Source organism: Rissa tridactyla, chromosome 9, assembly GCF_028500815.1.
Source record: "Rissa tridactyla isolate bRisTri1 chromosome 9, bRisTri1.patW.cur.20221130, whole genome shotgun sequence".
In the NCBI taxonomy this organism is placed as follows: Eukaryota; Metazoa; Chordata; class Aves; order Charadriiformes; family Laridae; genus Rissa; species Rissa tridactyla.
In genome coordinates, this window is record NC_071474.1 from 5158113 (window position 1) to 5186111 (window position 27999).

A 27999-nucleotide genomic window follows, 5' to 3' on the forward strand; every position below is an offset into this window, starting at 1 on the left:
CCTCGGAGGGGCACTATCACTAGCTGTGATGGAGTAAGCACTGGGTATTTTGGAGGAAAAAGGGAGGCTAAAAGTACAAAATGTTTCTGGATGTCAGGACTCTTTTATGGGCAAGTGGTAGAAGGGGCGGAGAAGGTTGAGATAGGAGCGACAGAAGTAAATCAGTGATTAGAAAGAAGGTCAAAATGTGACACGGGGATTTCGGCCTGTAAAAATTCTGTCACTCTGTCTTCCATCAGGATTGAATGATTTTCCTACAACGCGTGGTCCGAATCAGTCGCGGGTGGTTGGGCTCCAGCCGGGGCTCGTAAAACACCTCAGTAAATGGTTTTGCTGCGTGTTTCCTCTGCAGGTTTGAGCTGATGCGCATGTGCTGGCAGTACAACCCCAAAATGAGACCCTCCTTCCTGGAAATAATCGGTAGCATCAAAGACGAGCTGGACCCAGCATTCAAAGAGGTCTCCTTCTTCTACAGTGAAGAGAACAAGCCTCCGGATACAGAGGAGCTTGACCTGGAGACTGAGAACATGGAGAGCATTCCTTTAGATCCCTCCTCCACCCTCCAACCCACTGACAAGCACTCAGGACACAAAGCCGAGAACGGCCCGGGCGTGGTGGTCCTTCGGGCCAGCTTCGAGGAGAGACAGCCGTACGCACACATGAACGGGGGACGCAAGAACGAGAGGGCCTTACCCTTGCCCCAGTCTTCGGCCTGCTGATCCTTAGAACCAGAATCTCACAGAAACAAAACACAGAAAAACACATGCATCGGGGGAAGAAAGAAAGAAAAAAAAATTACAATATATTCAAAAGCCTACTGTACCTCAGTGGATCTTCAGAACTGCCATAGCTGCACTTGGGAGAACCCTTTTTTCAGTAAACAAGTTATCGTATTTTTCTTTTTCAATATGCAAGCAGATGTTTGTTTCAGTAAAGGACTCCATTCATGGGGCACACAGTCGGCCTTTTAAAACTCTAATGTTAACACTTAATAGCAACAGAAAACTTGAGATCTGATGTCTCTCTCTCTCTCTCTCCTCTCTCTCTCTCTTTCTGTCTCTCTCTTTGCTTCATAATGGGAAACATATCTGCGTGCAACTTCAACCGTACAGCACTTTTATCAGATCAAAGATATCGCAGGCCAGGTGGCTCCCCGCTACCCTTGCGAGCACCTGCCTAACACTGTAGGTCTTTATAAAAAAACAAACAAACAAAAAAACCAACAAACAAAAAAACCCACAAAAAAAAAAAAAAAACAACAACACTAAAAAAGACTGGATTTTTAATGTTGCTCTTTAATCTTTTTAGGAACACGTAAAAGAATAAAAAAGGGCCATCATTCGTCCAAGGTTGTTACCATTTTCAACGCTGCCAAATTTTGCCAAAAAAAATGAACTCTTTGTTTTTTGTTTTTGTTTTGTTTTGGTTTTTTTTTGTAGGCATGGAAGGAGCACAGTAATCAGCTGCTCTGTTTAAAAGAGATCCTGACCAATACATTCTATTCAATCATACACTGGTATTTAAAAAAAAAAAAATCAAAAAAAAATCAAATTGTCTAGATCTTTTTTCAAAACTGGACAAAATGTGATTTATTTTTTTTCTTGTGATGGAGAAGATAAAAGGGATGGGGTAAAGAAACAGACCTCCCTCCACCCCTGTTCCCATCCCAATGAATTCTGGACAAAACTGGCAGTGGTGAGCTAAATAAACGTGTGCATTTCGTACAAAAAAAAAAAAAAAAAGTCAACCGCACGCCAAAAATGAAACATGAAAAACATGAAAATAACCGGCAGAGATCTCCATCGTTGCAGCCTGCCCTCCTTCACAGGCTTGCAAGGAAAAAAACACCTAGAAACATAAATTGGAGAAGACAAAAAAAAGCAGTAACCGGATTCAAGTATATGATGCTTTGTTGACCTTTTCTCTTTATTATTAAGACTTCTCGAAGGGTCTTGCAGTTCTATGTTAGACCATGGATCATTTGCATACACATTGTCTTTTGTGTCACTTTTATAACTTTTTTACGGTTCAGATACTCATCTATATGTCTGTACAGAAAAAAGCTGCTATTTTTTTTGTTCTTTATCTTTGTGGATTTAATCTATGAAAACCTTCAGGTCTGCCCTCCTTCCTTTCCCTGCCCTGCCCTCCCCTCCCACTTCAACAAATTTTCTTATGCTTTGTACTATAGTGTGTAACTTTTACTTCCTCCTTCCCAGTAACTGATACCTTTCATATGATTTGCCATGAACTGTTTAATGCCTTTTTATAAATACATTTCCTCTTTTTTCTTTTTTTTTTTTTTTTTTTCCATTAGTTGTTTTGCATCATCTTGGCTGTGTGGGCAACAGGGCTTTTGAGGGGGACATGGAGAAAGAAGGGACACCCCGCACGGAACCACTCTAGCAGTGCTGTGGTGTGGTGTTTTTAAACCCCGGTTTTCCTTCCTTCCCTCCTTCCTTCCTTCCTTCCTTCCTTCCCACTAACCTCTGCCCGGACAGCACGCGAGTCTCTTACAGTGCAAGGCATGATACAAACTCAGGTCAGAAAAAAAAAAAAAAGGTTAAATATTTAGTACATTCTCGTTCAGTGTTTATACTCATTGTTGTACAAGGGTCCTACCCCTCCTTCCCTCCCCGCTTGTTTTGGTTGTGGCACACATCCACCCACCCATCCCCCCCCCTCCCCCCACACACACACGCGTATTACTTTTTTTATTTGTTGGGTACAACAGCAGACACCAGGCTTTTGGGTCACTGATTTTTAAAGAGACTATTTTAACCCTTCCACCCCGTGAATAAGAGCTATCCCAGTTGCAGCTGGTGATGCCAGGCATCTTAGGGTGGCCATTGAACACCTGGCTCCAGCAAACTCCAGCTCCTCGCCTAAGGAGGAAGCTCCTTCCTAAGGAGGAATCCCTCCTGGAGGGTGCCCTGGGCTGCGCTTTGCAGCCCCTGCTAAAAATCCAACCCAACCAAACCCCCCACCCCATTGCCATGGGGCTGGGTGGAAAGCACGTAGCTGGGGCCAGTGGCGTGGCTAGCAAACGGTTAAGTGTTGGCAGCTATGGAAACCTGCACAAGTCCAAGCTTGTTGCTTAAATCGTAGACCAAACCTCAGAACAAAAGCAAAGGAGTGAGCTTGTTTGTTCAGCCGCAGAAGCCTTGGTGAGAGGGGGAAGGAGGGGCCATCAGAGGTCTGCAACCGAGGAGTGGTACCAGTCGCTCAGCTTACCTTAGTTCCAGCATCTAAGCCTTTGTTTCGCACTGATCCAACCAAACGATGGCAGTGAAGAGGTGGTTCTGGGATGGAAACGTCTAAATCTTTTGAGTAAGAACAAAGAATTTAAAATAGACTGATTGCTAGTTTTGACTGGAGATTTTAAAAAGTTTGTAGTGCTTTTTGCTTGTGTAGTTTAGGTCCCATTATCTTCTCTTGCCTCTGTCCCATAGTTATTTTTCACTTTTAAAAATGAAAAAGACAAAAAAGTTAATTAAGAAGGTATTCTATGTAGGATTTTTTATTTATTTTTGTGATATCAGTTTAAATCACTGTAGAGATGCCCCATAATAAATTTAAATACTGAGATAAGGGTTTTTGAGTATGACAGGGGGACAGTTTTTGATTTTTTTCAAACATTTATCTACCTCACTCTTATTTTTTTTATATGTGTGTATATACAAAAAATACATCTCACATTTCTCAGCAGCCATTAAATGCCGTTGATACTGGTAACCTCTCACTCCATATACCACATGCTCTAGGTTCTGGAGGGGAACAGTCACTGCCTGTCACAAAGGGTCACTTCAGAATATTTGCCTCAATTCCAGGGAGTTTCTCCAATTTTTTGTTTGGTTCGGATTCATTATTGTGAGGAGAAATCCAAGCGTTGTCTGACTGAGGGTGACCATTCTCTAAGGAAACACGGAGACTTTTTAATGTGCTGTCACGGCAGTCCTCGTGTCAGCAACAAAATGCTGCGTGTTTAGATGAGTGTAGACGTAGCTGACCTGATGCGAGGACTTCAAATTACGAGTATTTGATGAAATCTGTTACAGAAATCAATTGTTTACAATGTTTGAAGGTCCAGAGGAATGGCTAGAGTAAAGGGAATGGCCTTTCTGTTTGTCCTGTAGAACGGGCGAAGTCATTCCTGCCGGTTTTCCCTCAGATGCCACAAGCACCAAAAAGACGTTTGGCTGAATCAGCACCTAAAAAGCAATTGTCTGGTCCAGCACTCGCCTTGCTTTCTTGACCAAAAAAAGAGAAAAAACCTGTCACGGGCTGCCTGATGATACTACTACATCGAGTTTACAGCTTTGGATCTTTGCTGCTTCTGTTTGATGAGAGCACTGATTTCTTTTTTTTCTTTTTTTTTTTTTTTTCAAAACTAACATTGAATTGATTTCTTTTGACGTGCCAGTAAAAAATTCAATTCCCTTTTCTTCCCCCATTTATATGCTTCGTAACTGTGGATTCTGATGGACCAGCCATCACATTTTAACTGCCCTCTGACAGCGTGTAACTGGTTTACAAGCACACAGGACTAACACGAGCTTGCCGTCAACTTGATGGATAATGTTCCTCTTTTTCCAGCTCTGGCAGCTGTTGGTGCAGGTGTTGGTTGTGGTGTCTGACTAACGTGGTGCTTGGCTACTCCGAGTTGTACGCGGCCTCTTGAACACACAGCGCTGTGGTTACGCGCTAGAGTGTGTCTTTGGAGGGAGGATTTCTCTCTAGCCCTGAGAAACCAGCAAAATTTAATGTTTTTACGAGGTTGTTTCGGTTTTCCATTTTTGATTAGGTTCCAGTGGCCTTTTGGTGCAGTGACTGTTCCCCTCTCTTGCACATATTGATTACCACAACTGGAGATCCTCAGATCTTTCAGCTGGCTAGGAGGGTTTTGTTCAAACTGTCCAAGTTACTGGGTTTTATAATTGTACGTAGGTGGTTTTAAAATGCATTAGGACGAAACACTAATGACTTAGCACCCATCATGATAAACATTTCAAAAAGCACTTCGGGAAAGACAGTCGCGTGACATCACGTACACGTGCGTGGTGACAGTCAGCTCTCCTGGACCAAACCACCTTCATGATACCATTGCATTCTGTGTTTGCAATTCAAGCTTAATTCCTTTTTTGTTCTGTTTGTTTCCATAGCTTTTTTTTGTTGTGTTTTGTGCATTTTGAATAGCTTTATTCACATGGGTTTTTCATGCAGACTTCCCTTGGACAGTAAATCAAGTTGTTTGTGCACGTGAACAACTGAGAATTAATGTTGGCTTGATAGAGTCATAATATGGTTTGTAATGTTGTTCTTCCCTGAGACCACTGGCTTGTCTGGTATGGAAAATTTATTTAGAACTTCAGCTATGTTTGAATAAAGTTAAAGTAATCCAATTTATTTATAAATTAAAAACAAAAGCCCACCCAGCCCTGAAAACCAGCACTTTGACAAATGGCACCAAGCTGTTTTCCCGCAGTGGGATAACAAATCGGCATCGCTGCAGGGAGCAGGCGCCTTTGTTTTTAGTGCTCGGCCATTGTTCTCACCTGCCTCGCATTTAAAAGCTGCTCGGTGGCACGGAAGGTGGTTTGGTTGCAAAGGAACGTGGCTCCTACGTAAAGGCAGGGGCGCCGGCTGCCTGGCACTGCGGGAGGCGCGCTGGGGGGGGCGGTGAGCTAGACGCAGCGGCCGAGCGTGATGGAAAGCGCGAGGCCGGCCTGTGTGCACCAGGTCTTTCTCAGCGTGATGCCTCTGCTCTTTCCAGCTGGTTCGAGGTGATGTCTGGTTCTAGGCACGTTCGCACTGATGCTCCTCTTGGTCTTTGAAAACAAACGAAAGCAAGCCCAGTTTGCCCAGGACGACTGGTCACCAGATGGAACTGATGTCAGGTCCTCTGGGAACTGCCGAGGGGTGTTCAGTACAACCTAAGTGAACAACACTCCGATTGTTGGTATAACTCCATACATATATATCTATATATACATATATATATCTGCATATGTATATCTGTAATATAGATATATATATTTAAACCCTTTTCATTCCATTAGTACAAGTAACACTTGTTTCCTGTTATTCTTATTTTGTTTGTCAACCGTGTATTTAATCACTGGGCTGAACAACAGTGGAGGAAGGTGCAAGGGATCCACTCCTTACTTACTAACCAGTGATAAGAGCCAGATATTGCAACTTAACCCATGAGTAGTTGCGCAGACAAGAATTTAAGAATGATGTTAGAAACAACAGTAGTGGCCAGGGGTGCTGAAGATACAGAACTACAAACAGGCAGGAGGGCTTCGAAGGATGCCTCAGTTCAGAAACTGGTGGCTCAGAGAGGGCAAACGGCCTCTGAAATGGAGCGCGGCCGGTAAATCAGAACTGAGAAGCGTTTGTGTGGAGGCGCATGAAAACAGAGGATACAGAAATGGGTATTTACAAAGACACAGGGCTTGGCAGAAGTTGGAGGTAGTTTCCTGAGCTTAATGCGTGGGACGGCATCAGAGCTCAGGTATCACAATTCTGGTCGTTGGTACTTGTAAATAAACCTCTGGACTTCCCAGTGGGGCGGTGAATTCAGTACCGGGAGCGTAACGGTTGTCATCATTGGTCTGTATCAGTCTCAACGTACAGTTGGTCTGTTTTGCAAGTACCTTAAGACTAGCACTAGTTTGTGTGTGTGCATACGTGTGTGTGTTCATCTTTTTTTTTTTTTTAATGCGTTTTGTTGATTAGTAATCCATTAGCATTTTCCATAGGGCTTTAAGTCCAGTAGATTACGGGTAGTCAGTTGACGAAGATCTGGTTTACAAGAACTAATTAAATGTTTCATTGCGTTTTGTAAGTACATAGAATAATTTTATAAAATGTTTGTAGTCTATAAATGCCTAAAATATAATTTAAGGGCACTTTTCTGTGTCTGTGTATGGGTGTGTCTGTATGTGATCAGTTTTTTTGATGGTACCAGTTTACTAGCTAGCTTTACAATATGCCAAAAAGGATCGCTAACGTGTCCAATTCATGGCGTGTCCCCCTACCCGCCCGAGCTTTGTGTCCCAGTATATAGCGAACGAATAAAGGAGTTGGGGAAATGTTCTGTATCTTCAGTATCCTGGTCTTCCAGAGCCCTCTGGTTGGGGTGGGATCATCTTAACTGGTCATTTCGCTTTACTGTCTAGGGCAGTTAACTTAATGGATTACAAGAACCTCACTGGTCGGGGAAACAGAACGGGTTTTGCTGCTACCCAGTCTCACGTGTGCTGTTCAGTACCTGCTTTTCGCTGGCCGTGTGGTTTGAAGGACGCGACTGCATAAGAGAAAGAGGGAAGATGGTTTTCGTAATTGCTATTGAAGAACTAGGTGCAGATTTCTTTACTTTAAAGTTCGTATGCAGCCTCTAAAGACGCTGAGCACCATTTGAAGCTTTGTTGCAATGAGCAAGGCAGGGTCCCTATTTATTTTTATTTAAGACTGTCGAAGATCCCTTCCCCCTCACTCCCCCCAGATTGGACTAACCACGTTGCTGAAGGGTTACGGTGATTTAGATACTGTTTAAAAATCAGCTCTTCTGTTTTCTGAACCAGTGAGGTTTGAGATGAAAGGATTGGCCAGAGTTCGTCTACCTCTGGGACAAAAACAAAACTAGAAAGTGCTAAGGAATGGATGCAGTTGCAAATACAACATTTTCCAATTTTTCTTGTTTAAATTTTTCTAAGAGAAAATTAAACAATAACATGGCCAATTTATTACATAAAAAGACTTGCTGTGTATAAATTATTCCTAAAGAAATTCCTGTGTTTATATTAAAATGAATCAGTAGATAAAAAAAAAAATTTCAAAATGTTTTTGTATATTCTGTTGTAAGAATTTATTCCTGTTATTGCGATATACTCGGGATTCTTTACATTATGAAAAGAAGAAACTTTGTCTATTTTGAATGGCTGAAGCTAAGGCTCCTTTAGTTTCTCTTACTCTGCTTTTTTCTAGTAGTTTCAGTACTACATGATTTAAGTTAAATAAAAGAATTCTGTATGCATTTGCCTGTTTCTGAATTTGTTGCTCCTTATGCAAAACGAGTACAGGTTAGTAAACACAGAGTAAATCTCTGGTTTTCTTCGGCCTTTTTTGGCTGCCTTTAATTGAGCTACTCTGAAGAAATCTTAGTAGAGGTCAGTACTGCCACTACGTTGTGTTGAACGCAAAAGTATTTCCCTCCGGTGACAATGAGCCTGTAGACCCTTTCTTGATGGGACTCTCAGGCCGGTTTGGAGTAGGTAGTTCCCTTGAAAAAGGTAAGCTTATTTATTCATTTATTTATTTATTTGAAGACACCACGCTTATTTGCCGTACAGCAATCCACAGACGAGGCATTCAGCCATCCAGCATGTGGGTATCAGTTTTCCATAACAGTCATTAGAAAAGACAGGCAAGAAAACTAGAATTATCTTGGCGTTTCCAGTTCCTCTGACTCTTGTCATCAAAGTGTTGACTGAAATAAGGCATGATGGTGGCCCAAAGCTTCATCAGCTCTCTGCACTGTTAGGTTTGTCTGTTGTCCTTTTGACTGACGCGATGCTTGAGGAACGGGCTTTTGTTTCCCTTGGAGAAATCCCAGGTGTCCACATTAAGCTGCTGCTGTCCTGTTCTAGTGACTGTTTTTGAAAAATGGCTGCTAATTTTATCTCGTCCTTGTCTGTCATGGGACTAGCAAGATTATCAAGGAGAGCGGGCATTGACGTTCCCTGTATGCTGAAGGGGAAGCGCTGTAAACCTGCTGCACCCAGCTTTCGTGGCCCAGTCCTCCTGTACGTAGCTGTGTTAGAGACGTGGAGGGGGAAGCAGAGAAGTGATCTGTCACTGTCCGACTCCCGGTTTTACAGTTTGGGATCTCATGTGGTTCCTGTTCTGGAAGTAACATGATGTGCCACAGCACACTGATTGCCTTTCTTGGGACAGGTTAGCTTTTTGATTTTGATGTATAATTCCCTGAATAGCCATGCTCTGTTCTACTGAAAGACCGTTGTCGTCGTGCTGTGCTCTGTGGAAGGACTACGGTGTTTTCCTTTGGGTCAGGCACTGAGAATACGGGGTAAGTGGTGGTTTGGGGCAGTTGAACCCCAATTACTAATAGCATTACAATTCCAGCTGGATTCCAGCTTGTTTACTTTCTTTTCTGGGTTTATAACCCATTTCTGATATGGAAACTGGCATTTAGAGCACATCACTGAGAGATAATTGTAAAACTTCATGGAACAGCATCCCTACGTGTGTTTTGTTTTCCCCTGTATTTACATTTTTTACGTGGGCACTTTGCATGGCTGAACCATCTCTCTGGACGTGGACAGGGGCTGAGGGACCTCTGTTATCTCCATCCAGTGCTCAGTGTCCTTGTGGCTGTAAGCATCCGTCTTGGTTCAGCACATCTTTAGTAATGTCCTTCTAACCACCGGAACTAGGATTAAGCATCTAAAATGTTTTAAGTCCAGTTTCATGCCTTTTTAAATCTGAAGCAACCTAACTGTTACCAATACAGACTGCCAATCATTTGTTTTTTCTCTCAAAGAGAGATCTAAACAATTGTTTGGGTTTTGTGAGGAAATTTCACTGAAAATAACATGGAATATACAATCCTTTTATGTAAGGGTTTAAATGATATTTAGATTGGCGTCATTTAAGAGGTAAGGAATTGCATTCTAAGAGATCCTCATTTTTTTCTTATATGATTTGTCTTACTCTCTTTCTTCCCCACACTGTTTTAACATTTCTAAGATAATTGTCTGTAATGCTCTTCCTAGAAACTCTGCTGTTACCGATTTGGATAACGGAGGCACATGGATGAAAGCTGCTCTTCCGTTGCCGTAATACAGAGAAGTGTAGTAGATATAATCACAGATATACCTGCAGTATTCAGAACAAAACAAAACCAGAAACCTGAATTAAGGAACAGTAAACTTTGATTAAATTTAAATATTCTTTAAGTAGCCAAACCAGCTCTGGTTTATGAAATTATTAAAAAGGTATTTGCTTAGTGAATAAAGGAAATGCTGAAATAAACCCAGTTTGAGAAACAAATGTTCCTTATCTGATGGTTTGGTTTCTCAAGGCACCCACCCAGAAGGAACTTTAAATAAAAAAAAATAATCACAAGATACACATTCTTTTCTAGGCTTCTATAGGCTATGTGAGATGGGAAAGGTAGCACAGCCCACTGGAAAGCCAGAATTTTTTTGTGTAAATCGTACAATCTTGGCATCTAGAAGTTCTTTTTTTTTTATCACCCTACCTTTTCACCTACAGGTGAAAATCCTGAAATTTAAGGCCAAAATTGTCTGATTTTTATTTTTTAAAAATGAGACAGTTTTCTGTGTTTTCCTTTTAAATGAAGACTAGCGTAACAGAAAACTGCTTCAGTACTACCGAAACACGTAATGAGATCACAGACATCGTTCAAACGGTACCTGTAATTGCTCTGTTCTTCAGTGTGTGTATTTACATTTTGTATCCCTCCCAGTTGGGAAAAATAGATTAAAATCTGCTACTAGTCAGTATTGCTTTCAGACTCTCTTAATAGCTCAGGTTTACCAGGGTTGTTAATCACAGGGTGTGCTATGTTGGAACTTGTTTCTTTTGGAATTTACAAATCCATGGAAAAATATCTACTGGGTGTAGTTTTTTCATGAAGGCTGCTCTGCATAAAATTTAAATTTATCCCAATTTCACACTTGTGCCCCTCTGAAGACTTCGCTTCAAAGTGATTTTGGTTGGAGGAAAACTCATTGCAAAGATTTGTCAAGGTTAAATAAGCTGCTTGAGTTACTTCTGCTTTTACTGTGAGACCCCGATACGCCATGTTTACCTTCCCGCATCTCTGGAAAAGATTACATCGATGCCTTCCACTGAAACGTTTTTCCAGAGAGTCTTCATATTAATTGTAGATTCAATCTTTTCCGGGCCGTCTAGCATGCAACAGCCACCTTCTGGGTGAAAACCACAAGCATCCATCTCATGGTAGCCTTTGTTCTTCCCACACTGCTCAAGGATGATGATTGCTTTGGCGGATGAAGCCAGCCCAACGTGAACAGTAAGCTGTTTTTTCCCACCAGAGTGAATAACAGGAAATTAAAAATGAGACCTGTTTTTTTAAAAACACTTAATGCAGTAGTGCCAAGCATTATGCGAAATACTAGCTTCAAGGTAGGGAGTCTTGCTGTAGCTCATGCCTAAAGAAAACTTCGATAAGGGATTATAAATGAGGGCAAAATTGTGCTTTAGTTTATTTTTGTTGTGTCTAGTCAGCTCAGGACTTCAGAGCTGTGGTACCTTTTTTGCAATTTATGGTGGATATTTTTTTTTCCCTTTGTTCAGTGTGCAGTTGTGCTGTTTAAATGGCACGGGGTTAAATAAAACGCTAATTATTTGTGTGCTCCAGATTTATTTGAAACCTTTATCACAGTTTTAATAGTCACTTTCCACAGTTGTCTGATGAACGTATTTTGCAATACTCTTGGAGATCTTTTTAAAGCTCCAGTCAGAATAATAATATTCATAAATGAAGAGGGGAAAATTGTGTAACTTAGTAATTACTCACCAGTGGCTGAAGAGTTTTCCATATTGTGAAGACTTGCTCCTTTGCTTTTTGGTAAACCGCCGGCAGCTGCATGATCCGCAGATCTATGTTTTTACCAAGGCCTCTCTCGGACAGCTCCTGTGTTTACAAAAAAACCACCACGGACTTGTACGAGCATTGCGTTTCTCAGACCGTGATACAGAAATCAGGCTGAACCAACGGAGAAGACACAGGAAAGCAGCGTAATGCTGTCTAACCCTAGACATCGGTCTGCAGCGAGAGTCAGCTGTCCTGTGGTAGCTCTCCCTTTTTTAACTGGAAGAGACTAAACTGTGCTAACCAATTTCCTAATGTCACGTCCATGTGGAGCCATTGTTGTGTTTTCCAAAGGGACGCTCAGTCTCCAAGTGGGTGGGAGTGCTTATGGCTTGGGGACCGGTCCATGGGGAACCACGAAATACAGAATCTCTCAGAAAGGGCCTGCATTTAGACTTCGATATAGGCAAGAGCTGTTCCCCTGAAAACTCTAGTAGATAAACCCGCACTGTCAAGAGACACGAACTAGGGAGAATTCACCTTAGTGACTGTGAATTCATCTTAGTTAGACTGTCACTCAAGTGACAAACAAAAATTATGCCCAGGATTGAGGTGAAAGTAGCAAAGGCACCCTTCAAAGCAGCAGACTGGACTGATGATTTTAAGGTGGTCTGGAGAATAAAGGTCACATGGAAATGGCCGGAAGTTATTTTGTCAGTGGAAGAGGGCTAACGAACAAGGCATAAGCCTCTAAGTAGAAAGCAGGCTACTGCAATGGCAGGATGCAGACGGAATGCATCTGAGGTGGAATGATTTGCCCCAGAAAAGTAAAATGGTACTTGAAAATCCCTGTTGCATTTGAGTAGACCGCTACCAAAGGAGGGTACAGATGAAGCTTCTAAGAGGAACACAGACAAAAAGCAGCAAAGGTATGTGATTAGCCCAAGAAACCTGTAACTTTTTATTAACTGTCTTCTCAAGCCTTCATTTCTCACCAAGGATACTCGTGCGGATGAGGCCCACAGTTCTAAGCCGTGCTAACTGGGAAGTTTGCCCTTCAACACTGGCTTCCTATATAAACTGTTCCAATTTTCTTGTCAGCGGAAACATTGATTAGCTGTGCTCAATAAACTATTTGACACAAGCAAGGAAACAATGCCTGCAGGGAAGCAAACACATTTAGAGAACAGTGCCAGCCTTTTTTCCTCTGGGCGCTGACAGTCTTTGAGAGACCATTGCATCATCTTGCTTAAGAATGCTGTACTGTGTCTTAGCTTCCAAAAAAGAAAACCCCAGCTGGTTCACAATTAGCATTTTCTTTTCTAAAGCATCTTTAATTTTAACATTTAATGAGATTCTTCCTTTTTAACTGTAAGGCCTAGAGGACTCGACTACCCGAAACTTTGGTACAGAATGTGGAGACCCAAAGTAAGTTGTTAGGCTGTTCTCCTCTCGTGCTCTCTGGATTGACGTTCTGTTGTCACCACTTGTCATGGGAGAAACACGCAGAAATACTTCAGTGCAGGACTGAAGTACCCAGAACCCTAAGCTGGCCAATAGCAAAGGGCTGGGAATTTGTGTCAAAGGAAGATAGTTCGCTATGTCCCAAACAATTTCAGCACGTTGTCAATAACGTGTATTACTTTGTTGTCTAAGAATCCTACCCATGGGCTTATCTCCCACTAGACCAGATGTTATGCAAACAAGGAACAACAAAAAAAAGGCTGTTCCTTTTCTTAGCCTTAACCAAAACCATTTTTGCATTTAAGGTGAGAGACTGAAGATGGTCAGAGGAGGATGACAGCATCTGGAAAATAGAGCTCACACTGGTGAGTTAATTCAGTAAACAAGTGTCTGTCTTTTGTAGTTGAAGCAGCAAAGGAAACTTCAGAAGAGGACAAAACTTTTGGAGGACTTCTTTTATGGGAAAAGTGGTTCAAAAGAAAGCATGGAGATTCGCTGTTGGGAAGTTCTTCTAAAAGGGAAATGAAATGCAGCTTTATCAGCTGACGACATGGAGTTGTCGGCAAGTTGTGGTCACAGTCCTGGTCCACTGGAGTTCTGTTGTTACACAGCCCTCCCCGAAGTGAAGTGACTTGCACAAAACAGGTGAGCTCAGGTGCGGTGGTTGTGTCACACGGGGTGTTAGAAGCGTCTCAAACTTTTAAAAAACTCCAGAAAATTTCACTGAGTTTGCCTGAGTTTTCACTGATTTGGGTTGCCGGGGAGGGAGGCAGGGGACTGCATGTGTTAATCTTGTGAACCTCATTCGAAAAGGCTTGTGTTGGTGCAGAAAGAAACCCAGAAGTTACCAGTTGACCCACTCAGTCTGCAAGTATGTTGCAAACAACCTTTTGTTTTTGGTGGGTTTTGGTTTGCTTTGGGGTTTTTTGTTTGTTTTTTGTTTTTGTTTTCAAATCCTGCAGATACCTTTTTAAAGCTGTAGGGACGGAAGAAAGTTCCAGAACAGAAATGAAGGAACTAAATACCTATGTTGTCTTAGTTTCACAGATGATGAAACTAAAGCGGAGAGGGAGACAGAGATTAAATGACAAATTTCCAAAGACCACATGGTCAGTGGCAGGATGAAAAACTGCACTCAGAGATATGATCCTCATCTCCCGATAGCAAACATCATTCCCAGAAGCAGTTGGAAATGTGACCTGTTCTTTACACTAACAGTTTAATTACTATGAATGTTGTCACTCAACTTACATTTGTGCCCTATTAACTGGGGACTTTGACCTTGATGGTAGACTGCCCCGATAGGTTATTTAGCTGCCAAGTGCCAGACAGGAGTTTCTGACGGAGACACAGAAACAGGCTTAGATCAAAGGTTATTAGGTGGGACCATCAATCTGTAATACGGAATAAATAATTCAGGGGATCTGGGATTCTGAGAGTCCCGTGTGGTGCTGAAGAACTAACACTGTGATAACTCAATGTGATCTGTCAGCAAATGGGGAGTAAACACTCGGTGGTGTTTTCCTTTAGAGAGAATGTCCTGCACTTCCAGAGTTAAAAGCGCTGCTGGTGGAGCTTTCGTGCATATTTTAGGAGGGTATTTCAGGTGAATGGAGTTATGAGAACCATGAAAAACTTAGCGAGACAGGTTTCTAAAAGAGAAGCTGTCTTCCTAGTGCTAGACAACCATGTTGGGCCATGTGACAGCGTCTATAAAAGGTCTGATGCTTTTCTCAATGACCCTGAATTGACAGGTTCACCTGTACTTTCAGATCCATTTGACTATCCTTTTCCCTGAACATTTGAGGGGTACTTGCTGAGGAATCAGAACTCCGTGGATGCAGTGCTGACGAATGCCTTGCGTCTGAGTCCTCTTGTGTTGTGATGAGAACCTGGGTTCGTGCAAAGCCGACAGGGTACTCCTCGCATCTCGCATTCTTAGAAAATAATATTTTCATATTGTAAAACAGACAATGCGGGACAATGCACTGCTACATAGGTGTGAATAAGAAATCAAGCATTCAGAATAAATACCCTTTCCAAACCGGCAGAAATAGAGATTTGGAGAATTACATTAACATTTATCATCTGATTCCTGGGGATTTCAGAAAATGCAAATGGGCTTATTCACTGAAAAGCTAGTAGTAAATAGTTAATTTGTAAGAGAAACAATATCACACAACCATTTTGGAGTGCCCAATGAGGGCACAGGAAGGATGCAACTACTGGTGTGGGCTGTGTGCTCACTGGATCAATCTCCCAACAGCAAGAAAAGAGGGTCAGGAAAATGGCTGATCCCATCAGCAAGGCAGAGTGCAACAGCATCTTACGGAGAAGCTCTAGGAGGGGTCTTAAGGAAGCAGAGGTGTCTAAGAGCAAGTATTGCTCAAAAAAGTGAAGCCATTGCTCTTTGGCAAAGACTCCATTCCAAAAAGCTGGGAGGGTGAGGCTATGCTTTGAGAATTGGAACCCTGGGACTCCTGTTACACGTATTTTTATAGGATTTCAGATGATTTTGGTGCAAGAGCTCTTCTGGGATATGAACCCATAGGATGACACGGATCAGTGTTACAACATCGATGAGGGTGCCATGGTATCCAGGTTTCTGATAAGGACTCAGTTCATTTTAAGGTAGTAATTCAGATAGTTCTGAATAATGTACAAAGGCATTACACGTGAGCAATCATGTTTAGTAGCTCAGTTCCAGCTGTTCAGGACTTTCTTGAGAATGAGTTTGAGTGTACTCTTACTTGGGTCTCAGAAAAGAGACTCAGCGGGAGGCCTTTACTTTAGTGATCCAGGCAGGAACCCCAAAGCCAAAACAGGATTACTTCCAGATGTAAATACTAAATTTTGCTATCTTTAATATATGTGCATAAGCTTCCTGAAGACCATAGGGCTACTCATGTCAACAAGGCCAATGGAACAATACTACGAGATTGCTCTTTAGCGTGGAGAAGCCTATCAGCATTCAAAGCACTTCCAGATTTGCAGCAAATTTCCCTGAATTGTCTGAATTAACCACCTTTGCCAGGGAATAGGAAACCAGAGCAGCATCCCCAGTATGAATAAAAATTAATTCCACACAGAGGGTGTCACATCAGAGGGAAATGGATCTGTTCTCCTCCATACACAAGGGCTGACATCTGTTTCATTATGGAATGCTGTAGCCCTCGTTAGGTAACTTCCTGGCATAGCCAGTGCGCGGCATTGCTACAGAAAACTCGTCTCATCGGTGTGTTTTCACTTTAGGCTGTTTTGCTTTCAGATAAAGAACAAGTTTTATTTTCAGCCAGAAGAGGATGATATTGCACCCAAAATTAGAACCAATAGGAATCAGGAAATAATAAGCAATAACATTGTCAACTGGCAAATATTTGTGGTTTAGGGCACATGTCAAGTTGGAGTTGAGATAATTTATGGGTCTCCTGTGATGACTGAGGTGTGGAAAGGTATCACAGAAGTATTTTGTTTCTTGTTAGCCTACAGGGATAACATCCCTCATGACTTTGAATGTGTAATTGATTTATTCTTCCGAACACCAAATTGCAGTCAGCATTCTTCACCCAACAAAGCCAGAATAGAAAAATATGTATCGGTTGGCACAGTGCACGAAGCTACAACTTTGTTTTTTTGAAAAATGTACTAGCTCCTTGTGTTTCAGTTATGTTGGCTTGACTGCTCTTCATTGTCAAGACAGGTCTTCAGTAGCTGTCACCAAAACTTGTAATATGGTTACAGTCCTGTAGAGTCACCATCTTTCTAACACTATATCATGGTTTCAGTTGGGATAGTTATATTTTCTATTAGCAGCTGGTATGTTTTGGATGTGGGATGAGAAACGCTTTTGGTAGCGCACTGGTGTTTTCACTTGTTGCTAGGCAGTAAAGGCCTTTTCTGCTCCTCATGTCACCCGGCCAGCGAGTAGGCACCAGTCGGGGTGCACAAGAAGTTGGGAGGGGACACAGCCAGGACAGATGACCCCAACTGACCGAAGTGCTGTTCCATGCCATGTGACGCCATGCTCAGTATATAAAGCTGGAGGAAGGGGGGAATGTTCGGAGTTATGGCATCTGTCTTCCCAAGTAACTGTTACACGTGATGGAGCCCTCCTTTTGTGGAGATGGCTGGACACTTGCCTGCCGATGGGAAGCAGTGAATTAATTTCTTGTTTTGCTTTGCTTGCATGCACAGCTTTTGCTCTGTCTACCAAACTGTCTTTATCTCAAGCCATGAGTTCTTCCCGCTTTTACTTTTCTGATTCTCTACCCCATCCCAACTCGGGGGGATGAGCGAGCTGGTGCATGGTTCTAGTTGCTGGCGGGGGTTAAACCACGACACACTACTAGTACTTTCTTATAGCTACTTTTACAGAATTGAAATATTTATGGGCTTATTTCAGTCTCCCTAAATAGAACATAGTACCCTCAGTTTGTTTTACTTGTCTTGCTTTCCATTTTTACCAGTATTATCTGTTATTTCTTGCAGATATTGGACCAGTCTTACAATTCAGTTTTACTAACTTGACTGTTCTCTAACCGGTTTCAGATTTCATTGTGTTAACCTTTTTTCTACCTTGGAATTGCTAAAAACTTGTATGAAAGACCCTCTTAAAATAACTCTGAGCATAAATACCTTATGAGAGTAACTGAACCCACGGAACGGCCATTGTCTGTGCTAGGATGAATGAATGAACCTTGTATGTGACTTTTACACATACTCAGCAAATCTCTGCAGCCGTTCCTACTGTTTGAACGTATATACTACGACCTTTCGCACTTTAGACTGAGCTAGAGTACTAAACTACCAAACTAGTAAATTATTTCATTGTAGCAGCCATACTCTTATATACAATGGTTGAGTATTTCTTTTCTAAGACGTATTTAAAGACAGAAGTTATGTTATTGTTAAGACCTAGATAATACTTTAAAAATGAGTAATCCTCTTGCTGAAAAATAATCTCTTTGTGGAAATTCTTGGTGTGTCCCAAGAAATGTGTGTTCACATAAAAAATAATTAGAAAACAAAAAATTGTAACAGGCAAGTTTATGCTGAAACCCAGGTATCCAAACCCTGTCTTTGTATCACCCAGCTAAATTTGTTCTAATACACATACTTAGGAAATAAGCAGGCATTTTCAAGATTCCATCTTAGACATGTTGTTACATGCTAGTCAAGGTATATGGAGCGGGAAGAAATCTGAATGACCTTGTTTTCAGTTTCAACTGTAGACTTCACTGTCATTTGAAAGTGGAAGCCAAAGCTGAGATGCATAAACAGAACTGGCATCCTCTAGGTTTTGTGTTCCTGAAGTAGCCAGTAAGAACTCAAAAGGCTAAACTTGTATGGGAAGGAAATCGCCTCGCACAGACATGATAAAATGAGTCGTGGTATGAGACGATCCATTTACTGAAGACAGAGATCACCTGTGGCATATGCATTACTTGCAGAGAAGGCACCCTGGGTAAAAAATATCCTTTTAAAAAATCAAGAATAATATTTTGAAAAGTGCTTAAATAGTACACAAAAAATATCTTGCAAATAAAATAATGTTTCACTTATTAATTATCCTCTTTCTTCCATGTTGGGAGTCTGCTCCATGAGGCACTTTCTTGAAAGGAATGGAAAGCCTGAAAACAGTTTATATTGGGATCTCCACAAAATAAAACACCTCCCTCCCTTTTTTTTTTAATGCTTACCTTCACTGCTTCCCAGCTAGAATTAACCAGGTATTGTCTAAAGGGACCAAAACCTGAAAAGACAGAAAGGTGCTTTTAACCTATGCTTGCTTTGCAACTGTAGATTAGGTGCCGACATGTATGCACGCATCTATTTGTGCTTTATCGTCATATTTTTGGTTGAGTTTTTTAGATATGATTTAGCCTTTATAACACTTAAGGGAATAGTATTTTCATTTTTTATACGCACTGATTTAAGAACTAATCCTGCAATCTTCATTCATGTCAAGGCTTACGTATGAGATAATCTTAACTGAAGCCGGTAAATGTACTGGAGCCAACAGGACAGATCACATAAATGAAGATTTTTGGGAAAGGATCATCAACCATGGAAATACCACTATGAAAAGATACGGTGTTAAATATTCCCAGGTCACAGTCAATGCAACATTCTCATTGTTAAGCTCATGAAGATGAAGATATGCATATTTAATAAGAATGTTTGAAAGTAAAATTTAATTTCATTTATAATTTTTTTCTTTAATCCCAAATAATGAAAACTTAAGTGTTCTGTCAGGGAAAGTGTGCTTTTTGTGGTGCTGGGCAAAATCCCTCCCATTACTTTTTTTCCCCCACAGTAAAGCAGAGGAAGAAAGGGAAAAGGATTCTTCGAATCCTAAGTACTAAATTTAATTTTACGCATCCTTTTTTGTGAAAGACTTTTTTTAAATAAAAAGGAAAAAAAAAACACGTTTCAAGCTAGATAGGCATTTTGTCACGAAAAAGTTTGATGGAAAACTCCCACTATCTTTATTAATCTCAATTACTGCTCTCAGTCCAGAGTGTTGCCAAGTCTTAGATACTGGGTGGCAGGAAAACGAGTTTGTGAAATGGTTTTAATGCTGTAACTGTTAGATATTTAAAAATCCTTAAATGGACAAATACTTGACAGCATATGATTGCTATTTTGCCCAGCAAAGGGTACGTGGGGACAATTAAGCTTAAATGCAGGCTTATGACATCTTAATTAACGCTAGACTTTAAGTGTTTTTTGATTTGTTAATACTTATTTTGTAACTGCTCAATCTTTTCTCTTCAATATTATGAAAAGCTCAATATGGTGCTGATATTTTTGACAATGTTTTCTCCAGGTTTAATTTTGTGCTATGGAGAGGGAACAGGGGAAATAGTACTCATTTCCCATTAACAGGCAACATAAAACCTCACTAGTCCCACTCCGCTTTCAGAGCAAAACTAGGGTGCCACCTACTCCATTTTGGAGTTGTAATTGTTGTGCATGTTTGTGTACCTGTGCGCGCAGAACTGCAGAATTACAGTAAAGTTCTTAAATAGCTCACAACGAAATACATGCATCTCAGTGGTGGCAATAACAAAACTACTGCTTAGGATAGTATTGTTCTATGAAAAGAAATGACTAAATGTAAGAGAGTTTTACAGTAGTGAAATACCTGCAACAACTTGGGAGTGCTACTGGCTGAATATTATTAGGCACTATATAATAAACTGGGCTCACTGCCAGCAGGTTTATATTATAAGCAGGTGAAAATGTGACAGAGGCATGCTGTGATAATCCCTGTAATACCTTAAAGATGCACCTGTGTCTTTAATGGGATAGAATAGTCTAAAACTATTTGAACAAGTAGATTTCTGCACCTAAATGGCTATCTAAGGGGAAGAAAAAACTAGTAAGGTGCTAAGAAGAGTGTGCCCATCAAGGGTATGTGCCATAAATATCATAGGAGAGAACCAGATCATCAGCCTTTTTAGAGGTTAGCAAGTACCTCTTGCTCTATTTTGCACTCCCATTCAGTTCAACTGCAATTATGTCTAGAGCAAGCCAAACTAGTTCTGCCCATCTTGCAGCTATTTAAAAAAAAAAAAAAAAAAAAGGGTTTAATTGAAAACAGCAAGATGCAAATCTCTTTGATGTAGCTTCAACCTCATTCCTATGTCCTCAGATGACCTGCAGTGGAAAATTATCCAGCAACTCACATGTCAAGATATGTGTAATGATTGTCTTTAGATGAGCCAGTGGCAACAAGAGGAATAGCAAGGAGCAGCATTCCTTAAGAGCTTTAACCTTTTAAAGCTCAGAAGTTTCTAGCTGTGATTCAGCAGTAGTTATAGCCAGCAAGAGAAACTCCAAATTTGGTCCCTTGTGCTGCATGTTCAGGCACGCTCCTTTGGTATATTAAAATTTAATGGTCTCGTTTAGCAGTGATGAGACAGCATCTCCGGTTTAAATCTCCCTTACCTTGCCATGAAACTGAGACCCTGAAACTTGCCATGTGTTGTTCTAATTCTGGATGCTGACTATGTGACATTGTGATGCAACCTGGTTTTCTTGCTTCAGAGCTCCTTTTGGGTAAGCTTTATCTAATACTAGCCTGCACTGCCTTTGAGCTATGTGGTTTGGATCAGAGAGAATGTCAACAACGATTAAAACATGGAGAGAATGAACAACAAACCAAACTGGATGGCAGTAAAGAGGGCAGACTGCAGTCTGTTTCCTCTGACATGCGTCTGATTTTCTTAGGAAGGCAGAGCAGCAAGTTATTTTCCATTTGGAATTGTTAGTATGACCATTTGCTACTGTTTTTCCCTCCAGGGAACTGTTTACAACTAAGATCAAGCATGTGTGCATACCATCTCTCGCTAAAGGAAGAATAAAATAAAAATCTTACCAGTTACAACCACAGTGTTGGAATTCGAATCCATGAAATCTATGCTTCAAAAAGTGCAATCTTGCTGTCTTTCAGTTCCAAACAGTATTATAATTCATGTATCTGTGGCAAACTTCATTTGGGCACCTTTTTTTCTTCAAACTGTGATGCATCTGGATTCACAAGACAAGGACGATTTGTGATTCATGTAACTTTCAAAGCAAAAATTGTTATGTCTCTATATTAAAGATAGAAGTCTGACTGACCAGCTGACTGACTGGGACTGCCCCAAACTCCTTTTCCTTTCTTCAGGCATGCAGTAGTATTTAGGAAGAACAGGAAAGGCTTAAAGAAACTTCTTGCAAAATATCCAGCAATATTTTTCATCAGAAACCTGTTTATGTGCAAGTAAACAGAAAATTAATTGAATCAACTTTATCATATCTCTGTGAATATTCTATTTTTAGCACAGTTGTAATTCGCGTTAATCGTGAGGGGTGACTTAACTGCAAAAGCATATCTGTCCGTTTCCACTGTTCTTAGACTTTTTCTTACTGGCTTAAAAAGCTCAGGGGTAATTTTGCTGTTCCTCTTCATAGCAGTTATGCAATTTACTAATCTTGAGCTTTATCTTCTGCTTTTTGTGAAAGACTCCATGCAGCTTACACTTTTAAAACCAAACACCAAGAGGAAAATGTACGTATTTGCTAAACCAAAACATTTACTCAGTAATATCCTTGAAGAGGCAACATGTTAAAAAAATCTCACTCCAACTTGTAAGGTCAAAGGAACTCTAGAAGCTGAGTTATAGCTTGCCGAAACTGGAGAGTTTAATAGCTGGTCTGTCTTCATTAAACTGAAGCATGAGAACCAATAGGGGGCCTGAAATCAAAACATATGCACATTGTCACTGCCCAAAACAAAAGCATATGAAAGTTCTCTTGGGAATTATAACTATGTGGGCAGAGGGTTTCGCTGGGTCTTGTTTTGAGTAGGAAGTGTGTGCATGTGTGTGTGAGAGAGACAGAAATATGCTAAGAATAGAAAGCCACTATATAATCTCATGAGAGCTGGTAATTGTGAGACCTTAAGAAAAAATCTCTGAAGAAATCTCTTGGATTGGGTGGTGGCTGAATGAGGTTTGGAACGATGAGCTGTGTGTCATTTAAATCCTCCTGTGCTGAGACAGAAATAAATTTGTGGATTCTCTTAAATAAAAAGACCCTGATTCCACCATCCATCTCTTCCCCTGACTAATATAACTTGCAAAAGTAAATTTTGCTAACCACTGAGGCTGAAGATGCAGCTAATACAGTAAACACAGAACTCTCTGCAAATAAGGCAAAATCTGCCACTGACATCAGTGAATTACATCTAAAATTCTACAGTCTTTCACCCTCCTATGTCAATTAAGATTTTTACCACTTAATTTTTCTTTGAGACCAGTTAGTAAAACTTTTCCTATGATACTGATCAGGACAATGACATATCAATCTTCTCATAGTTATTTCCAATTAAAGAAAAAAAAAAGCTTGATATTATAAAAAAAATATATCTAAGTACAGGGTGTTCTAATGAACAAAGCATATGCAAGGAATAAAGTAAAATTTAAGGTCTATAAAGTTGCTTAATTGATTTTCTACATGAGAAATTATTTAAGTGCTTTGTTTGGGACATTATAGCTGCCTTCTAGATATACGTGAAGGGTACTGCTCGAATGCCATAAAATACTAGGTATTTTATTAGTATTCTTGCATAGCATAGATACAAGTCTATTAGATCCATGCACTCTGAAACAACTGATACTATCTGTTCAGAGAGTAGTACTAGTTTTCAAAGTGTTCAGAACTGGCAAAAGAGAGTAGAAAAAAATATGGAGCACGGAAGATTAACTATTTCACTAATCCTTTATGAAGAAGCTGATAGAAATTTTGGGGGCAAAAAAGCCCAAGACGCTTTTTAATGACTCATCAGTTAAATAATTGTCTTCAGTAGTTAAGGTAGTCCCCTTCCGTAAGTAGAGGTTTGCTCATTTGGTAGTAAAGATTCTGAGACCTTTCCAGTGTTGTTATCTGCTTGTGCAAATGTGGGAGGAATGCTAGTGATTTGAATAAACCAGGAATCTGAAGTGCACTGAAATTCATTTTCGCACTGATTTAATTGATTGTTTCTGTTCCCGCGCTTTACGTACATAGTAGCATACTTGGAGAAACAATGCACGTATTGCAGCTGCACTACATTTCTGTAACAAGCAGAAAATAAAGGATATGGTAGCTCCAAAAAAGAATAATAGAATCATCTGGTTAGGCCTAAGTTCTACTGAGAATCTTATTCAGAAAATGAAACCTTTTCTTTCCTCTACCATTTCTTCAGCTGAAGCTGAAACTACTCTTGGGTTTTTTTGTAAATGTATGATTGTAGCTTTAATATTCGCACTCACGTGTATACGTGCCCGTAACAATAAATACCTAAGTCACTGGATATTTGAGGTCTGTGCAAATTAATCCATGATTAAGAAACCAAGCCCTGGATATTTGAAGGCAAGTCACAGACACAGCTGACTCAGCTAAACACGGGTTGTTTTTCTTCTTGCCATACACAAATGTGATTGGCATGGCTCTCATCTTGAGGTAAAAAAGAAATGGAAGCAACTCAACTATAAAAACCCTGGTTATCACCTTGAATACTTTTCTGTACAGTTGTCTGACACATGTAAAAATTATTTGAACTGCTGAGTAAGAGAAAAATATATTTTCTGCAAATGCATTCTGTTCACATTGCAGAACTGCCAGAACACTGCTTGAATAGCTTTTTAGTACTGATGGTAACAAGAACTGAATATGGCCCTTCATTTAGAAACACCTCTTTAATTTTTATCTCTTTTATTATTACTTACATATAGATTTTTTATTTCTTGTTATTGGCAGGCACTGACCAATGTTTGAAACTGTTAAGTGGAAGTGTTTAATATATTCCAATTTTTATCTCAGCTGTTCAACATTTAATGAGAGGAGGGAGAAATCAAGCTGTTATGCTATTTAACATTAAACTATAATGGGACTTTAAATAGAAATTTCAGGATCTAACACTCTATATTTCTTTTCCATTCTAATAAAAATAAATGATCCTCAGGAAAGACCGAAGCTGGTCTTTAGGCAGATGGAATGCAATGTCACAAAAAGAGAGGAGACAAACATTTCAGTGCAAATCTCACTGTTCCCTGTGGACCAATGCCTCTTCTATTACAAACTCCATACAAATGGTAAATGACAAAGTGCAACAGCAATTTCACTTACCTTTTTTTGGATAGAAAGTGTTATATAAATACGGGAACAACATAAAATATATAAGTTCTTCTGCAACTGATACCACTGATGTACACCCAGTGCTTAGCAATAATGGAAAAATTGAAATTGTATATAATTTTAACGTAGCCAAGCTGTCGTGTGGGTCATCTTGCAGTATTAGCAAAAACTAACTGCTTTGTATGGACAGAATTTTTTTATTTTATTTTTAATTGTTTATAATAGTTTAATGTAGGGAGAAAGTACTTTAGCAGGAGAGCATGCAACTCACGATCAACAAGTTGCTTTTGTTCAGGTGTCATTTACCATGCACAAAGAGACTCTGCAAGCAGGATTCACACAATTTAAGTAATTATTTATCAGCTAATATGCAAAATAGTTAGCTAGGACTAACAGATTACTAGACTAAATAGTGATATGCTTACCACTCCTGATCACAAAACTGATGGGTCTTAGCTGGCCAGGAAGTTTCCAATACGCTGGGGAAAGCTGGTCTCTGCCATTTGTTGGTATGGGCTGATCCTCTGCGTTACTGAGTTCTCTTCACGTTTTCTGCTTTTCTTTCCTTCTGTATCTTTTCTCTTTAATCTTTCCCCAGCTAACTATTGTCATCCCAACAACAATGCTTCTGTGACTTTGCCTTCTTGTCTTTCATGTCTTTAGCTCATGCACTTTCTCATAGCTTAACAATTTTCTCGGTAAAACTCAGGCAAGGCCACACAGCAATGCTGTATCAGACTTGGCCTTGGATCATGGTACAGTCAAACCTCTGGGCTGAGTGTAACATGGGGAGTGGTGGAAGGTACAAAGCTTCAAGCGATCGCGAGATCGTGGTGAAATCACTGATGCGCTGTAAAGCATGGCGTTGCGACAGCTGCTTTTTTTGAGAGCATCAGCGTATGGGCTGAGATCGCTTTGTCCTGTTGAGGAAAGAAAATATGAATCTACTTTAGTATGTGTTTTAAACCATTTGAAAGGAGGAGCAACCTTATGGAGTTTTCGCTCCCTGTGCTGTCAGGCAATGGAGTACCTAACGGTGATGTGAAGCACTCAAGATGCTGCCTTGAAACCTTCCCTCCGGGTCACAGCGTTCCCAGGCGGTGCAAGTGCAAAGGTAAGTTTGTCTCTGTGCACACGTTCTGTTATTTCCATGTACTTTTCTCTTCACATCTTTTACTTTGATACTTGTGTCTGCTATTTTAGAAATAATTAAGCGACCATACACCCGCCGTAGGAAGGTTCCCAGGAGTCAACACCTGGATTCTACTTTCAAATTTTGACCACTCTGTCTTCATTTTAATCTCTGTACCTCAATTTTATGTTTTGTAATAATGAACAGCAGGCTGCTTGCCTAGCTTTTCCAAAGGCCTCCTTCACACCGACAACAATCACTGCAGTGCATTGCTGAAGAATGCTACGAAAATGTCATTTTTGCACTTATTTTCCCTCGTAAACCTCCTGCTTTTCCCACCCGAGTTTAAAGAAACTGGCGTTAGCTCTAGGGCTTGTCATTCTGGGCCTTTTAAATGAAGAACTTGCAACTTTTGCTCGGAGTTTTCTAAGTTAAGACGCACTCCTGGGCCGGGCCTCGCCGGCGGAGGAGAACGGCTGCCCCTCAGGCTGCGGCCACCCTGCTGGGAGCTTGCAGCCAGCCCCCGCTCGCCTCTCCAGCCTTCCCTCCTACAGAAACTTCGCCAGACTGTTTACCGACACCTCCCCCGTCCTTTTGTTTCCCCAGCCGCCCCACATCCGCCATCCCCGTCGCTTTTCCTGTCGGCCAAGCCCCGGCCCGCCCCTCCGCGGAGGGACCGGGCAACACCGCCGCTCCGGCGGGGGCGGGCTGCGGCGGCCGGAGCCCGCCTCGGAGGAAGTGATGGAGGCCGAGGGAGGAGGAAGAGCTGCCGCTGGTAAGAGGGGAGGGAGAGCGCTCGGCAGCTCCCCCGCGGCCTGGCCCTCCTCCCCTGCCCCGTCTCTCCCTTCCTCACGCCGCCTCCTCACGGCGGCCGCCCCGCTCGCTTCGGCCTCCCTCCTGCTCTTGCCCTCATGCCGGGCCGGCTGCCCACCCGCAGAGGCCGGACGCGGTGCCTGGCTGTCGCACCGCCCGCCCGGGCTGCCCGGGGCCGCCGCCGGCGCCGTCCCCCGCTTCCTGTGAGGAGCGCCCCCCCCACGCCGTCCCCCCCGCCCCGAAATGGCGGGCTCCCCGCGGCACCGCGGCCGGGCTTTCCATAAGCAGCCGAAACGCCGCAAAACACTAAGGCCTTTCCAGGAAAACTTTGCTCAGGCGCCAGCGGTCGTGACCGGGCGAGCCCCGGCCCTGCGCAGCCGCGCTCCCAGCGCCCTGTTTTCCACAGGATGGCTCGGGGGGAGGCGGTCCAGTCAACGCCCCCAGCACAAAGCTGGGGCAAGCAGAGCAGGCCGCTACGGGGTTTTTTGCCCTTTTCCTAAGTGTACAGGTAACGTTTCCAGGTGTTAGGGTAGTCCAGACCTGTCCTGAAGCAGAGAGGAGCTGGCCTGGGGATTTCTGTCAGCTTTGGTTCTGCAGGTGATGCTGGTAAAAGGCTCATCTCCAAACACCTGTTTCCAGTGTGTGTTTAGAGGTCTCGCTCCACAGGTGCATGTGTTTGGGACTTTAATGACTAAGTGCTTGAGAGCTGCTAAAGAGCAGAGGGAATTCTGTGTAAAAATACTTCAAAGTTTTTAAGGCCAAATCTGAGGCAGCATCAGCAAGTGTTTACCCAAACTGAGCAAAAACACGGTTTAACAAAAGAAGCATGGTTTAGCAGGGACAAAAGGAGCAGTAAACATGTTGCATCTTGACCACAGAAGAATAATTAGTTGGATTATTTTGGTATAGGGGTGAGATATAAAAGCTTTTCTACATTGCAGAGTACTTACCCTTTCTTTAAAAAGTATTCAGGAACAACTTTCTTTGCTGATCGTGAGCTGACTCTAGAACAAGAAATATGTGGCCTCTAATGATGAATTTTTTGGGGAAAAAAAGTCACTCACCCCTCATCTTCTATCAGCAGAAGTTAATTTACTGGTGTTTCTAACAGTAGGCAAAGAGGTGCTTTGCCCAGCAGAGGCCAACAGAGGGAACTCAGCCATTCAGTCTGTGGTGGACTTACAGTCTGCTTTGAAATGAACAGAAGTTACTTCCCAAATGGCAGCGCTCCTAGTGCTTGGTGAGGGAGCTGATTTTAGGACAGGTGGATCTTCTACACATGCTCCACCGTGGATTTCCAAGGGAGTCTGGCATG

The 27999-nt window shown here is 41.6% G+C and overlaps 3 protein-coding genes across 9 annotated transcripts in view; 2 read left to right on the top strand and 1 right to left on the bottom strand.

Annotated features, from left to right (window-relative positions):
• IGF1R (insulin like growth factor 1 receptor) overlaps positions 1-8289 on the top strand; it is a 195494-nt gene extending 187205 nt beyond the window's left edge. For all 4 annotated transcript variants that reach the window (XM_054214926.1, XM_054214927.1, XM_054214930.1 and 1 more), the window contains one exon: positions 353-8289. In XM_054214926.1, the coding sequence (XP_054070901.1) occupies positions 353-719 (367 nt within the window). In that variant the 3' untranslated portion in view covers positions 720-8289. The remainder of the gene's footprint in view (positions 1-352) is intronic.
• PGPEP1L (pyroglutamyl-peptidase I like) lies at positions 8285-27982 on the bottom strand. Of its 4 annotated transcripts, none has more exons than XM_054214939.1 (8): positions 27635-27982; positions 25165-25659; positions 21701-21828; positions 21456-21607; positions 18772-18824; positions 11594-11710; positions 10862-11091; positions 8290-9903 (listed from the first exon to the last, which is right to left on the bottom strand). In XM_054214939.1, the coding sequence occupies exons 4-8, from the start codon at positions 21487-21489 to the stop codon at positions 9735-9737; spliced, it is 603 nt and encodes a 200-aa protein (XP_054070914.1). In that variant the 5' UTR covers positions 21490-21607; positions 21701-21828; positions 25165-25659; positions 27635-27982; the 3' UTR covers positions 8290-9734. The 4 variants fall into 4 exon arrangements, with proteins under 4 accessions (XP_054070915.1, XP_054070914.1, XP_054070913.1 ...); XM_054214938.1 differs by having other exon boundaries at positions 27225-27982; XM_054214937.1 differs by lacking the exon at positions 27635-27982 and adding an exon at positions 25770-26437.
• LOC128915087 (protein FAM169B-like) overlaps positions 26505-27999 on the top strand; it is a 137715-nt gene continuing 136220 nt past the window's right edge. The window contains exon 1 of the mRNA XM_054214932.1: positions 26505-26646. Within this exon, the coding sequence (XP_054070907.1) occupies positions 26613-26646 (34 nt within the window). The 5' untranslated portion in view covers positions 26505-26612. The remainder of the gene's footprint in view (positions 26647-27999) is intronic.